Here is a 14769-nt window from a genome sequence, read left to right on the forward strand (position 1 = left end):
CAGTTGTTAAGGGAGAAGGTGCGGAAGAGGAAGCGCATTCCTCATCTTGGTGATGACGTCAGGGAAGACACCTGCTCTCTTCTTCCATGCATTGCTAGGTCTCTAATGATGCCGGTACACTGGGCTGGGTGCATTTGATCCGGTGGTATTTCTTGGCTTCTAGCAGCTGTCTTGTGTAGAAGCAAACACTGGAAGAAAAAGTAGATATTTTATAAATGCTTTATGATTCACTCTTCAGATTCACGTCATAGCGATCTGTCGAGTAACTACTTTGTACTTCACCTGCCAGGGACTGTCCTAAGCATTGAGGGTAAAAGAGCAAACACAGTGAACAAAGATCTCTGCCCTAGTAGAGTTTACGCTCTAGGAGATGAGGGTGGAGTAGAAAATGAGAAAAGGAACGAAGTAAAATATATGGTTTATTAGATGGTGATGAGCGATATACAGAAAAATAAACTGGGAAGAGGGGTAGGGCATTGCTAGAGGAGGTGGGCAGGTGTCTTAGTCCGTTTAGTCAGCTTTAACAAAAATCCCAAAAGACTAGATAGCTTATAAACAACAGAAATTGCTTCCTTACAGTTCTAGAGGCTGGACGTCCCAGATTAGGGTGCCAGCAGGTTTGGGTGAGAGCCCTCTCCGGTCACAGACTTCCTGTGCTTTCCTTCCATGGTGAAAGGGACAAGGGAGCTCACTAGGGTCTCTTTAATAAGGGCACGGTTTCCATTTGTGTGGGCTCCATCATGACTTAAGCACTTTCAAAAGGCCCTCCACATGATACCATCACATGGGACATTAGGGTTTCAACAGAAGCATCCGCGGGGAGCACGAACATTCACACCATAACAGGGGAGGGGGAACTGAAATCTTAAATAGGCGAGACAGAGCCTTCTTGGAAGGTAAGGTCCGAGCAAAGATCAGCAGGAGATGAGAGAAAGAACTAGACGTGTCAGGAAGAGGCTTCCAGGCAGAGGACACAGCAAGAACAGAGGGCAGAGGCCGTGTGACTTGAGTCCTAACCACAAAGCCACACTTATAGTGAGACCATTAGTGTCTGTGGGGTTGTCAGCCCCTCGGTGGCCTGGCTGTTCTAGAATATGCAGGCTAGAGAAGGCCTCGATGATCATGATCGAGGCAGACTGACTTACCCCTTTCCCCTCAGTTTGTTGAACACCTGCTGTGTGTCAAACACCGACCTACAGACTTAAAGGACACAGCAGTGAAGTTTAGATCCTATCGCTAAGTAACTCAGGGTCTAGTGAAAATGCCACGTGCCCCATGTGCTTTACCAGACAGAATATAAGCAACATCCCAAGGGGAAATGAAACTGGAGGAGCTCAGGACAGAGGGAGCACATGCGCAAGGAAGGTCATACGAAAGGTTGCTTGAATGAGGCAGAGCTTCCGGGGCCTGGATGCGTTGAGGAGCGTTGAAACAGTGGGAGTGACTGGATGGAAACAGAGGGAGGCCTGAGGGCTAGGACATTGATTCTTCTGAAGCAAGATCTCTAGCGAAATGACTGCAAATAAGCAGGTTTCCTTCTCTTCTATGATGAAATGATTTCTTTCTTTGTATTTTAATTGTGATTGATAGAAATGCAACGTAGGGGAACTCCCTGTAGGAGTGCCGTCTATGCCAATAGTGTTGGGGAAAAAGAATCAGGGAATCTTTTCTAGGAAGTCTTTATCATTAGGCCAAAGCACACACCTTTCAGTGCCCTCACCTCCTGCCTTGTTCTATTTATAGATCCTGAGCTGCAATGGACCTGTGCTAGTAATTTGCTGAGAACAGTTAATAGTGAGTCAAATATATTTTGCAAAGGGTTTCTGACCCACCGTTCATGTTCAAATATTGGTATTTCTCTGAGTTAGAGCCCCCTTTCTCAGCCAGCAAAAGCCCTTGTATCAGTAGGGAATAGTGAACAAGGAGAGTAACTATTTGGATTGCGAAATCACAGTTAAACACCGTACATGAGTAGACGGGGAACTTGCCCGGGAAAGCTTTGTCTAGGTCTTAGCTTCCAGTATTTTCCTGAGTTTTATGTGAAGGGGCGAATGTTTGGGAACAGCATTGTTTTATTCATTTGAACCCCAGTTTGCATCTGCCGCGAGGGAGGAGCAATCCCAAGGACCCCCCCCAACACCTTGTACCACGTGTTCTGTCCTTCTCCCTGTTGGAGAAGGGCGGTAGCTGTTTAAGGCAGTGAATCACGAGCCAGCCTTTAAAAAATTGCTGTTCACATTAAATTTAATACTCTTTTTCTCTTGCACTGGGAAAACAGCATAAGCAGAACGAGGAGTCCTTGTTTCTAGCGACGGATAGTGAGGCCGTCATTTCATTACACCTGGGAAAGCCAGTGATTCAGAGCTCCTTCTTCAGTTTTCCTGAGATGAACTGGAATTCTTCTATAGCTGCCTCTAAACGTAAAAGAAAGTGATACACAATCTGAGTACCCTGTCCTGGTTCATTGGGATTTTTCTCCCTCTTTCTCCCCTTTACCCTCTCTTCTTCGGTCTCCCACTTCTTCCTCCTTCTTTGTCCTTCCTCGTTTTCTCCATGCTTATTCTCTCTTCTCCCCCGTCCCTCCCTCCTTGAACCCCAGGCCAGTTCCATGGGGCATATGTGGTGAGTGCTATTCTTCTTGTTAACTTATCATGGACCCAGATGGACTGTAGATCCCTAAAATTGTATATAACATTTGGGGCTCTATCTACTTTTGTCAGTTTTTCTTCTGAGAGCATTTAGACCTTTTTTTTAGATCCTCAAAAGAGTCTGTGACACACACACACACACACACACACACACACACCCCTGCCGCCTGCCAAGAGGTTGAGAAACACTGATCTAAGATTACATAGGAATCATCTATCCTCAGGACCGAATTTGACGATAGACTTCTCTGAAACGCTAGAGCTAAAGAACTTCATGTGGGCTTGCCAACCGCAACTGCCAGCCCTTAGAATGTGGGCTTGGCCTTCAAAACCACCAGAAAGACATCCTGCATTGAGCTCATTCATTTCTCCCCATGATTAAGGCTGTTAACCACATGCCAGGCAGGGTTTTGTGTTCTACAAAAACAGAGAGAGAAGAAGAGAGAGAGAGAAGGTTAAACATCCAAGTAAAATGTCTGTGGATATTTTTATACTCTGATTGAAAGGGGAAAAAAAAGCGTATATTTGAATGACCAAGTCTTGTGCCTTACCATGTGGAAGGCGTCGTCATGAGTTATGCTATTTTAGTCGTCTTCCTTTGTAATTAAGTCTGGATGCTAGGTGCTCATTTGCTTTGTTCTTCAATTTCAGTCTTCTTCCTAAAGAAAAAGCTTAGTAGTGCTGGAGGAAGTCTGTTTAGAGAGAACTAGACATGGCCACTATCCTCCCAGATGACATAAGAACAAAATTAGAATGCACATAAAATACCAACAGACTCAGCAAAAAAAAAAAAAAAAATACATGTACTGAAGTGATCGAATACAATATTTCTACCACGCACAAGCCGAGGGGGCTTTATTTGGGGTGGAATAAGGAACTGTAACTGTGGCTGTTCCAGGTTCTAGAAAGGGTGGGGCTAGGGACACAATAATTATCTTCCTTCCGATTAAGCCAGTTGGGCTTTTCACGCTAGCCAGGGCAAGGGATGGCTGAGTAGGAAGGCTTAGTGTGGAGACCCTGAAGTTATGGAGCTGTTTTCACAGGTGGGAATGAAAACTCTAGTGTGTGAGCTAAAGAGGAGCAGTGCTGCTGGTAATTGTGAAGCCTGGTGGAAGCCGAGACTTGGGGTTTGGGGGAAAACAGATTTTTAGGAAAGCAGGATGGTGTTTTGGGGAAGAGTAGAAGAAAATGATGTCACGTGGCGGATGAGGCCACAGCATGGAAGGTGTGCCTGGACACGGGTCCGGGAGGAGGAAAGGGGAGGTATGTAACATGGATGGCAGAGAAGTAATGGGGTTTGGACTAATTGGGCTGAAACCCATGGCCCGATTAGCACACGATCTTGTATGCAGGATAAAGGGGAGAGATGAGTCATAAGTGACGGGTTTGCAGCGTGCAGTGTTGAAGACATCTTGATGTTGCAATGTTCCAAGGAGGTGGGGCCTCAAAGAAAGTCACAGAAACACACCAAACAAGCTGTATCTTCATTACATTTTGTTCGAGCTACTGACGAGAACATCAGTCAATCAGAGCCATCATACTGCGTGTGGATTCAGGGGTCAGAAAGGAAGTTGTGTTGCTGATCTCCCCACAGAGGGGAACTAGGTTCTCTCACATGGGCAGGCTGAGACTCAGGTAGGGTTGGACAAGCAGAGGAGCCTTTGTCCTCTCGGAGTCCAGCCCCTGGGCTTATGACAGAAGCTCTTTTGCTATTTACCACCCTTCTTGGTGATGGTGATCTTGTATCTTGGTGATGCTTTCTTTTCCTAATAGGCAGGAAGAATAATGAGGCTTCCCTTTCAAAAAGAAAAGAAAGAATGAATGAATGAGTGACTTCTTTGCCTAATCCCTGCAATGCTAGAATAGCAACAGAAAACAATGTGGACATTCATCTAGCAATTGAGATGACTTTGGATATTCACACATGAGAGTCATGACTTTACTTAGGGAAAAGAAGTGTACAGGAGAGGTTGTTTTGTGTCTTAAATATTTTGAAGTCAACCATGCCTTCCACAGGTATTTATTTATATCATACTCTAAGCATGGTGTCTGAGAGGAGGACCAGAGCTGCTCAATGCCGAACGCCTGCTCATCTCTAGAGTCAAACTGTCTAAATTTGAACTTGGACCCTGCCACTTACTAATGGGGTGAGCTTAGGCATGTTGCTCAACTCTCGTGTCACTTTCCTGATCTGTAAAATGAAAATAATGATACTAGTACATGCCTCATACTGCTGTGGTGGGGCTTCCATGAATTAACGTGTATTAAATATTTACAACAGGGCCTGGCAGTTAGTAACCACCAAATAAATATTATTACCTTTAAGCAGGTAACTGCATAATTAAACATATACCGCGCCAGCTGGCTGCTGTAGGAATGACGGCAGTAAGGGAAAGGGGTTCTCCATCCGCAGGCACAGAAGGGACACGGAGTTAGGGAAGTGCTCGAGAGAAATCGTGCTGATCCCAGAGGTCCATCTGATACATGAAAGCACTGAGAACAGTGCCTGGCACCTAGTGAACACCGAAAACATTGGTCTTAGCCTGGGAATCTACCTCAGGAACACTGGGATCTGAATTCTATACAAACCAAGGTGAAGATAGCAAGAACCAATATTGCATTTTTTGTAGTGGCTAATTATGGGCTCCAAACACTTTAATTGACTACACCCAATTTTGCTGGAGATTAAAATCACTGATTGGCAATATATTAGAGGGGCAAAGAGAAGAGGGTGAGAATCCCAGGTCTGCCCCATACCAACTGGGTGACTTGGGGTGAGTCACTTAATCTCTTCAGTTCCTTGTCTAGCAAGTATGTGTAATTAGATGCGCCTGCCTTACCTGGCTGCTCTTAGGATTACATTAAAATATGTAAAGCTCTTAGACCAATACTTACACACATAGTAAACACTCACAGAGGAGTGTTTGCTATTTTTACTGTTTTCACTACTTCATCCAATCACTCATGACTGAAGGTTGTTTCAGGGTCAAGGCTCTCAGGGAGAGGGCCATGGACAGACAGGCCTCTACCTTTCATTCCAACATGTGGTGGGCTGCTGTTTAATAGGATTCCGACACATTCAACTCAATGCTTGCCCTTCTCCCAGCCTCCAGAACCCAGCCTTAGCATTTCTTCCTTTAAGAGCTTTTTGCATCAAAAATCCGTCAAGGCTTCCTGGGGGGATTCTACCAAACATTTAAAGAAGAACTAATTCCTATTCTCCTGAAACTGTTCCAAAAAATAGAAATGGAAGGAAAACTTCCAAACTCATTTTATGAGGCCAGCAACACCTTGATCCCAAAACCAGACAAGGATCCCATCAAAAAAGAGAGCTATAGACCAATATCCTTGATGAACACAGATGCGAAAATTCTCACCAAAATACTAGCCAATAGGATTCAAACAGTACATTAAAAGGATTATTCACTACGACCAAGTGGGATTTATTCCAGGGCTGCAAGGTTGGTTCATCATCCGCAAATCAGTCAATGTGATACAACACATCAATAAAAGAAAGAACAAGAACCATATGATACTCTCAATAGATGCTGAAAAAGCATTTGACAAAGTACAGCATCCCTTCCTGATCAAAACTCTTCAAAGTGTAGGGATAGAGGGCACATACTTCAATATCATCAAAGCCATCTATGAAAAACCCACCGCAAATATCACTCTCAATGGAGAAAAACTGAAAGCTTTTCCACTAAGGTCAGGAACACGGCAGGGATGTCCATTATCACCACTGCTATTCAACATAGTACTAGAAGTCCTAGCCTCAGCAATCAGACAACAAAAGGAAATTAAAGGCATCCAAATTGGCAAAGAAGAAGTCAAATTATCACTCTTCGCAGATGATATGATACTATATGTGGAAAACCCAAAGGACTCCACTCCAAAACTGCTAGAACTTGTACAGGAATTCAGCAAAGTGTCAGGATATAAAATCAATGCACAGAAATCAGTTGCATTTCTCTACACCAACAACAAGACAGAAGAAAGAGAACTTAAGGAGTCAATCCCATTTACAATTGCACCCAAAACCATAAGATACCTAGGAATAAACCTAACCAAAGAGGCACAGAATCTATACTCATAAAACTATAAAGTACTCATGAAAGTAATTGAGGAAGACACAAAGAAATGGAAAAATGTTCCATGCTCCTGGATTGGAAGAATAAATATTGTGAAAATGTCTATGCTACCTAAAGCAATCTACACATTTAATGCAATTCCTATCAAAGTACCATCCATCTTTTTCAAAGAAATGGAACAAGTAATTCTAAAATTTATATGGAACCAGAAAAGACCTCGAATAGCCAAAGGGATATTGAAAAAGAAAGCCAACATTGGTGGCATCACAATTCCGGACTTCAAGCTCTATTACAAAGCTGTCATCATCAAGACAGCATGGTACTGGCACAAAAACAGACACATAGATCAATGGAACAGAATAGAGAGCCCAGAAATAGACCCTCAACTCTATGGTCAACTAATCTTCGACAAAGCAGGAAAGAATGTCCAATGGAAAAAAGACAGCCTCTTCAATAAATGGTGTTGGGAAAATTGGACAGCCACATGCAGAAAAATGAAATTGGACCATTTCCTTACACCACACACGAAAATAGACTCAAAATGGATGAAGGACCTCAATGTGCGAAAGGAATCCTTCAAAATCCTTGAGGAGAACACAGGCAGCAACCTCTTCGACCTCAGCCACAGCAACATCTTCCTAGGAACATCTCCAAAGGCAAGGGAAGCAAGGGCAAAAATGAACTATTGGGATTTCATCAAGATCAAAAGCTTTTGCACAGCAAAGGAAACAGTTAACAAAATCAAAAGACAACTGACAGAATGGGAGAAGATATTTGCAAATGACATATCAGATAAAGGACTAGTGTCCAAAATCTATAAAGAACTTAGCAAACTCAACACCCAAAGAACAAATAATCCAATCAAGAAATGGGCAGAGGACATGAACAGACATTTCTGCAAAGAAGACATCCAGATGGCCAACAGACGCATGAAAAAGTGCTCCATATCACTCGGCATCAGGGAAATACAAATCAAAACCACAATGAGATATCACCTCACACCAGTCAGAATGGCTAAAATCAACAAGTCAGGAAATGACAGATGCTGGCAAGGATGCAGAGAAAGGGGAACCCTCCTACACTGTTGGTGGGAATACAAGCTGGTGCAGCCACTCTGGAAAACAGCATGGAGGTTCCTCAAAATGTTGAAAATAGAACTGCCCTATGACCCAGCAATTGCACTACTGGGTATTTACTCTAAAGATACAAACGTAGTGATCCAAAGGGGCATGTGCACCTGAATGTTTATAGCAGCAATGTCCACAATAGCCAAACTATGAAAGAACCTAGATGTCCATCAACAGATGAATGGATCAAGAAGATGTGGTATATATACACAATGGAATACTATGCAGCCATCAAAAGAAATGAAATCTTGCCATTTGCGACAACATGGATGGAACTAGAGCCTATCATGCTTAGCGAAATAAGTCAAGCAGAGAAAGACAACTATCATATGATCTCCCTGATATGAGGAAGTGGTGATGCAACATGGGGGCTTAAGTGGGTAGGAGAAGAATCAATGAAACAAGATGGGATTGGGAGGAAGACAAACCATAAGTGACTCTTAATCTCACAAAACAAACTGAGGGTTGCTGGGGGGAGGGGGGTTGGGAGAAGAGGGGTGGGGTTATGGACATTGGGGAGGGTATGTGCTTTGGTGAGTGCTGTGAAGTGTGTAAACCTGGTGATTCACAGACCTGTACCCCTGGGGATAAAAATATATGTTTATAAAAAATAAAAAATTAAAAAATAAAAACCCTCCGTAAGATTCCCATTGGGGGAGCAAATAAGTTTATTTGTTATGTCAATAAACTATGACACTAAAGCCTTAAAAAAAAAAATCCGTCAAGATTTCCCAACTCCTTTGAAAATGTCAAAGAGCAAACACGGTTATCAAACTCTGAGGGATTTAGATGAGGCAGGCTTGACAGAATTTCCTTTTCACGTTAGCCCTGTTCTATAAATAGCCAGTGGATATTTCGACGTATATATCCTATAAGGGATATCGGCCCCATTGGATTTCGCTTTTTAAGAATACACACACACACACACACACACACACACACACACACACACTGTATATACACATGTGTGTATATGTATATAAACATAAAATAGGTAACATATTTGTAAAGATACTGCCCACTCCTGATTCAGAGTTTGATCTTTTTTCTTCCCCCTCTTCCTGAGGAATGAGGGTCTGTTCAATACGGTTGTTTATACAATACATATGGAAATGATTGAGAATGGGCAATAGGGTATTGCCTCCACATTGGTTTCCCTCCCGTGTCTTTTCTAGCCCCTCTGGGCACCCTGCTGTGGGAATAGTCTCAGAGTCTAGCGCCATTTCTCACAGGGGCGCCATTTTGTCCTTGGATGGGGAGGACTTGTTCACCACCAGGAGACAGTGGCTTGTTTTTATTTCCTTGCTGATAGCTAAGTTGTGATGCTGAGGAAACGTGCCAGTTGAGCTTGACCTTTGACAGGACGCTATTTATAAATAAAATCGGATGATATGGGGGTTGTTATTATTTCCCGCAGTATGCGCTACTGACCTTAGTTATTGGGTAATGTTTTCCTTCCAAAGTGAAACTTAAAAGCAATGTAAACACAATTTAAGGGGGAAAAAAATGTTTTTTTTCCACTCAATATCTGAGCTTCAGGTTTTAGAAATTAGGGAGTGTAGAGTGTATTGACTCTTGTTTTTGTAGTTTAGCCAATAACTCGAACATCTAAGGATAATTCCAGTTCTAAGCCATGGTGGCTCTACTGATCTTTTTGCCCGTAAAGTCAAACTACAAGAATAAGATCATGTGGAAAATTGTAATATGTGTTCTGCTCACTTCCTTTCACTCTGCCCTTTGTTCACACCCTGCCTCATAGGTTACATTTGTCATTTTGTGTTCTCTGATTTTATATTTATTTTTAGGGAGAAACAGAGAACAAGCCAACACTTTGTAGTTTAGGATGAACTTCTCTCTAATGTCAACTGCCAATGAAACGCTGTTCTCACCAAACTTCATACTGGCTGACTTTGTTCTGTATGCAGTCATTTATTTTATGATGGGACTGGTAGGTAGATCTAATCAGTCACTCTACAAATTTATTGGTATGGTTCACAAATGATGGTTTAGAAGAATTATGGCAAGTAAGTGCAGCTCTTTTGTTGCAATGGGTTCTGATGTAATGGATTTAATTTCTTGTATACACATTCAGCTAGATTGTATAAGCCAGCTAGGTCACTGTGTAACAAACCACCCCAAGACTCTAGCTTCAGCCACAGTCATTTGTTATTATAGCTCATATATCTGTGCCTTGGCTGGAGTTCAGCTGCTTTAGCTAGAAGACAGTCGAGTGATTTTCCTAGGTTCAACCAGATTCTCTCACATGTTGAATTGAGTGAATGTTGAGTTGGCTGGGAATTAGCTTATCTTGATCAGGCTCCCTTGTGGGCCAAACGCTATTTTATGTGTCTGTCCTCCTTCTCCTGGGGTCAGTAGATTGTCCTGGCACATACTTTAATTAGGATGTCAAAAGCACAAGTGTGTAAGTCCAGTTGTGCAAGTGCATTTTAAGACTTACTTATGTTAGGAAGCCAACATCCCTTTGGCCAAAGCAAGTCATGTGGCCAGACCGAGGTGGGGATTAGTCCACAGTGGGAAGGCACTGCAAAACTACATGGCAGTGGTCATGGATAGAGAGGTGAGTATAGACCTGAGGCCAGTTATGCAATGTATAACAAACGTGAAGGTACTTATTGACTCTTGTTGAGTCAAGGGATTTTGAGTGGGCCCCCCTTGAGCCACTGGGGCCTCTATCTAATAATTACCATCATAAGGTGTCATAAAACAGAGCAGGCAGAGAAAGCAGGCCATATCCAAATATGATTATCCAGGAACAGTATATCCTGGTACAGGAAATCTGGGAAATCATATAAAATCTAAAGGGGGAAAAAAAGTCATTCATGTTCTGGATTATTCTTTAGAGATATTTTTACCATTTTGATATGCTTCCTTTCAGTTCTTCATTAATAATATATAAAGGTGTATGTAGATTTTTTCTTAATATTTTATAATAAATCTTTCTTTGCCTTGTTATTAAAAAGACTTGGCATGTGTAATATTATTATCCACATAAATGTTTCATGTGTGGATGCATCATAATTTGCTCACCTTGCCCTTGGTCTTTACTGTTTTGGTTCTTTTTAGTGTTTTGTGATTAAAATAATGCTACAATAAGCATATCTGTGCACAAATCTTTATTTATATTTTTAGTTGTTTCTTGGATGGAAGGACTACTGGTTGGAAATGCAGAAATCTGGGACGGTCACTATTTTACCATGCAATCTGGATCTGTGTGTCCACTTCCTCATTAGAAAATGATGTATTTGAGCTCGATGGCCTTAACCTTCTTTCTAATTCAAACATCATCTTCAAGTTAGAGTAATAAATTACTTTATTGAAGTGGAAGCACAAAGGCAACACCGGTGTTTTGTCCTCAACAAAGCTCACGGGAAGAGAGGCCACTTGCCTGGGCTTCTCACTTGGAAGAGTTCAGTGTCTTTGAGAGAGGAGGTTTTGCTTCGTAGTTCAAGTATCATTGTTTGTCCTTCAGTCTCCATTCCTGATATAGCAATGATTTTATACATATATATAAATATACATATATTTATATATGAATATAAATTATATATAATATCTATAAATTATATGTATAAATATTATAGATAATATATATAAATGTCCTGCGAGCCTATTTTAAAATTACATATAATTTTAAAATAGGCTCGCAGGACATTGAGCATTAAGAATATCAACTATCGGGACATCTGGGTGGCTCAGTTGGTTAAGCAGCTGCCTTCGGCTTAGGTCATGATCCCAGCGTCCTGGGATCGAGTCCTACATCGTGCTCCTTGCTCGGCAGGGAGCCTGCTTCTCCCTCTGCCTCTGTCTACCACTCTGTCTGCCTGTGCTCTCTCTCTCTCTCTCTCTCTAACAAAAAAAAAAAAAAAAAAAAAAGAATATCAACTATCTTGTCCCATGTTTGAGGATGACTTAGCTACACAGGAAGAACTGATTGCATTACCTGTCTTTATTTTGTCTTATAGTTCTGTATTGCTTTTTGGTTTTATTTTTGCCTTTTCTCCCTGCCCTGTGAAGTAAGTTTCATTATAGTAGTCATAAGTGCACAGCCTGAGGATCTGGCCTTATCTCACAATTTCCTGGTGGGACCTTTTCTCAGCGATGGCTCCTTACTGTTAATTTTAATATACGCTGAGGATGCATTGCATCTCGCTATCTCCCTTCCAGTCTCTGGCAGGGATAAATGCCGCTCGTGTGGACAGGCTGTAAGTGTTGACTTCACAAAGGAAAAGGCATCCACATGTCATTGCCGAATAGAGAAAGTGGAATCTGTGTCCTCTGTCTCTCCAGCTCTTGCCCAGATCTGTCTGTCCTGAGTGAGTCTTCCTCGCTGGTGACAGAATTTTCTGGTTCTTAAGCTCATTTTGGAAGAGGCGTTAGAATCTTCTTTTGGCTCTTCATCCAGTTGCTTCTCTAAGTTGTGCAGGGAGCCCATGTGGCCAGCAGAATTGTGTGTCAAGTCCAGCGTGGTCTCTCTCCTCTGGCCGCCATCAAAAGACCCTTTCTTTCCTCCCCCTCCCCCTCGGCCAGGACGCGGTGAGCCCCCTGCGAGTGATGGAAGTTCTCCCATCACACCATAGCATTCAGCAGCTTTTTAGAACCAGTTCCAAAAGGAAAACATCTTCTGCCCACACAAGTCTTGCCCATCTTTACTTTGCCTCAGGAAATACAGGGCTGGGATAATGAATCAAGTCAGATACAAACTCGATTTAGGGGGGCACATCATTCTCCTTTGTACATGTGCATCTAATGTTTTCTTGAGTTTCAAGAAAGTTGCTTAGGAAGTCCGATTTTAATAATTGTGAACTTTTCATTTTTCGCTTCTGTGCCCACTCTTTTCCCATGTCTAGCAGTTCTTAAACGATTTTCACAAACCTTTCCTTAAGAAAGCTTGAGTTCCCACTGAGTCCAATTCTTGAGTGTAGAATTATTTCCTAATGGGAACAACTTTGCTCTTCTGTATAGTAATCATTCACTAACTGTGTGTGTGTGTGTGTGTGTGTGTGTGTGTGTGTGTGTGTTTAAACATTTTCATGAAGCAAGGAATGTGTCTTTGCTTTATTTTTGCCTCATTTTAGTAAACATGGTTTCAGGTGAGGAATGCTGACTTTGGGAATTTCTGACTTGTTTTTTCTTGTTCTGCACCTGTTTGCAATCCCCTTGTCTTGTCTTTTCTGCCCGTCTCCCTCCTTTTCCAGGGCTGTGCTTGGCTAGTGGCTCAGAAGTAATTTGGTAAGAAACAGGTGAACATGAGCTCCTAGAAGAATGCATGTTGACTGTAGAGGTGCTTCTGTCTTATTCCTTTGTCCTGATCTCTAGGCCTGTGATCACCATGAAAGCCAGTAGCAAGCCAAGATCCACGCTTGTCAAGATCCAGCTCTTTCCTCTAGATATTTGGTCCATTTCAGTAAAGGCAGAAGTTTGTTACAAACTCTGAAGTTTCACAGAGGGTTAAGTTAAAGTTCTGGAGGTCTAGGTCTGGCTTGAGGCATAACTGGGATTGTAGGGAAACCAGAGGACAACAATAGGGGGTGAGAAGAAGAAAACAAGTAACTGTCCACTGGGAGAAGAACAGAGCCCACCTCACCATGGTCCCCAGCCCTCTCTCCTGAGACTCTGGTTACACACCATTTGTTTCTTAATTTTAAATGTACTTACTGAGGCACCTACATGGCTCAGTTGGTTAAGTATCCAACTCGTGATTTCAGCTCGGGTCCTGGTGTCAGTGTCCTGAGATCAAGCGCCATGTCGGGCTCTGTGTTCAGCGGGAAATCCACTTGAGAGTGTCTCTCCTCCCTCTGCCCCTCCCCTCCCCAAGCTCTCTCTCGAATAAACAAATAAATAAATCTTTTAAAAATGTGCTTATTTACTTTTAAATAGATAACACAGTCACTCAATTTGAAAACCAAAAAGTACACAACATCACACATGGAGATTCTTCCTCCTGTCCTGTTTCCCGTCCACCCAGCCTCCTTCCAACCCTGACCAGGAAGGCAGGTTTCTTTGACGTGGATCCTTGAGGTTCCCTTTAGGCGTACTTCCACGCCAACGAATGCAAGTGTAGATTCTTCCTTGGCCATTCATTTCGTTGTCCATTTATCTCCTCTCTCACATCCTCACTTTATTTGCTCGTATTCTACTCTCCGTGACCTATGGTTGGAGCTCTTTTCTGAGGAGCAGGGTCAGTGGTCACTTGTTTTACTTATGTCTGATACCCCCGACCAGATTCATACATGTGCTTGTCTTCTCCCCACAGATGAAGTGGAAAGTGAGAAATGGTACCTGTCTACAGACTTTCCATCAACCACCATCAAGACAGAGCCGATTACGGAGGAGCCGCCCCCAGGACTTGTTCCCTCCGTCACTCTGACCATCACAGCCATCTCCACCCCTTTTGAGAAGGAGGAACCCCCGCTGGAAATGAATACTGGGGTATGCTCACTTTCCTTCCCTACACACACATTGGATCAAAAGACATGGATCCTCATTCTCCAATAAGGCATTTAACCATTTTTGGAGCTAGGGGTTCTAGATGCTTCAGGTTCTAGATGTTTTGGGGGATCTAGAGGCTGCATATGTGTGTATGTATATATCAAGGCTGTGTTGATTTGGGATCGGCATTGATTATGCCACTTCCTTTAAAGGCATTGTTCAGAAAACTGGTAGCAAGTCTGCTTTCATTTTTCCGATGACTGCTGTTAATAAATTAAGATAAATAGACCGATATCCATGGTTTAAAAAAAACAGAAAAAACAAAAAACCAAACTCCTCATGGGATTGATTTTTAGGCCAGTGGAAAGAGAGGGATTAAATGATGATGCAATCCTTGGCTTGTATGCCGGCGCTGAGGGAAGTGTTGTTTCCTGTGTTATGTTTTCCTCTCCT

General features: G+C 42.5%; 1 protein-coding gene across 2 annotated transcripts in view; it reads left to right on the forward strand.

The window, feature by feature from the left end:
* The window catches only part of CREB3L2 (cAMP responsive element binding protein 3 like 2), a 112573-nt gene that overhangs the window by 66283 nt on the left and 31521 nt on the right, over positions 1–14769 (forward strand). For both annotated transcript variants that reach the window (XM_032306124.1, XM_032306125.1), the window contains exon 3: positions 14141–14316. In XM_032306124.1, coding sequence (XP_032162015.1) covers positions 14141–14316 — 176 coding nt within the window. The remainder of the gene's footprint in view (positions 1–14140; positions 14317–14769) is intronic.

The sequence above is a fragment of the Mustela erminea genome, chromosome 11, assembly GCF_009829155.1.
Source record: "Mustela erminea isolate mMusErm1 chromosome 11, mMusErm1.Pri, whole genome shotgun sequence".
NCBI lineage: Eukaryota > Metazoa > Chordata > Mammalia > Carnivora > Mustelidae > Mustela > Mustela erminea.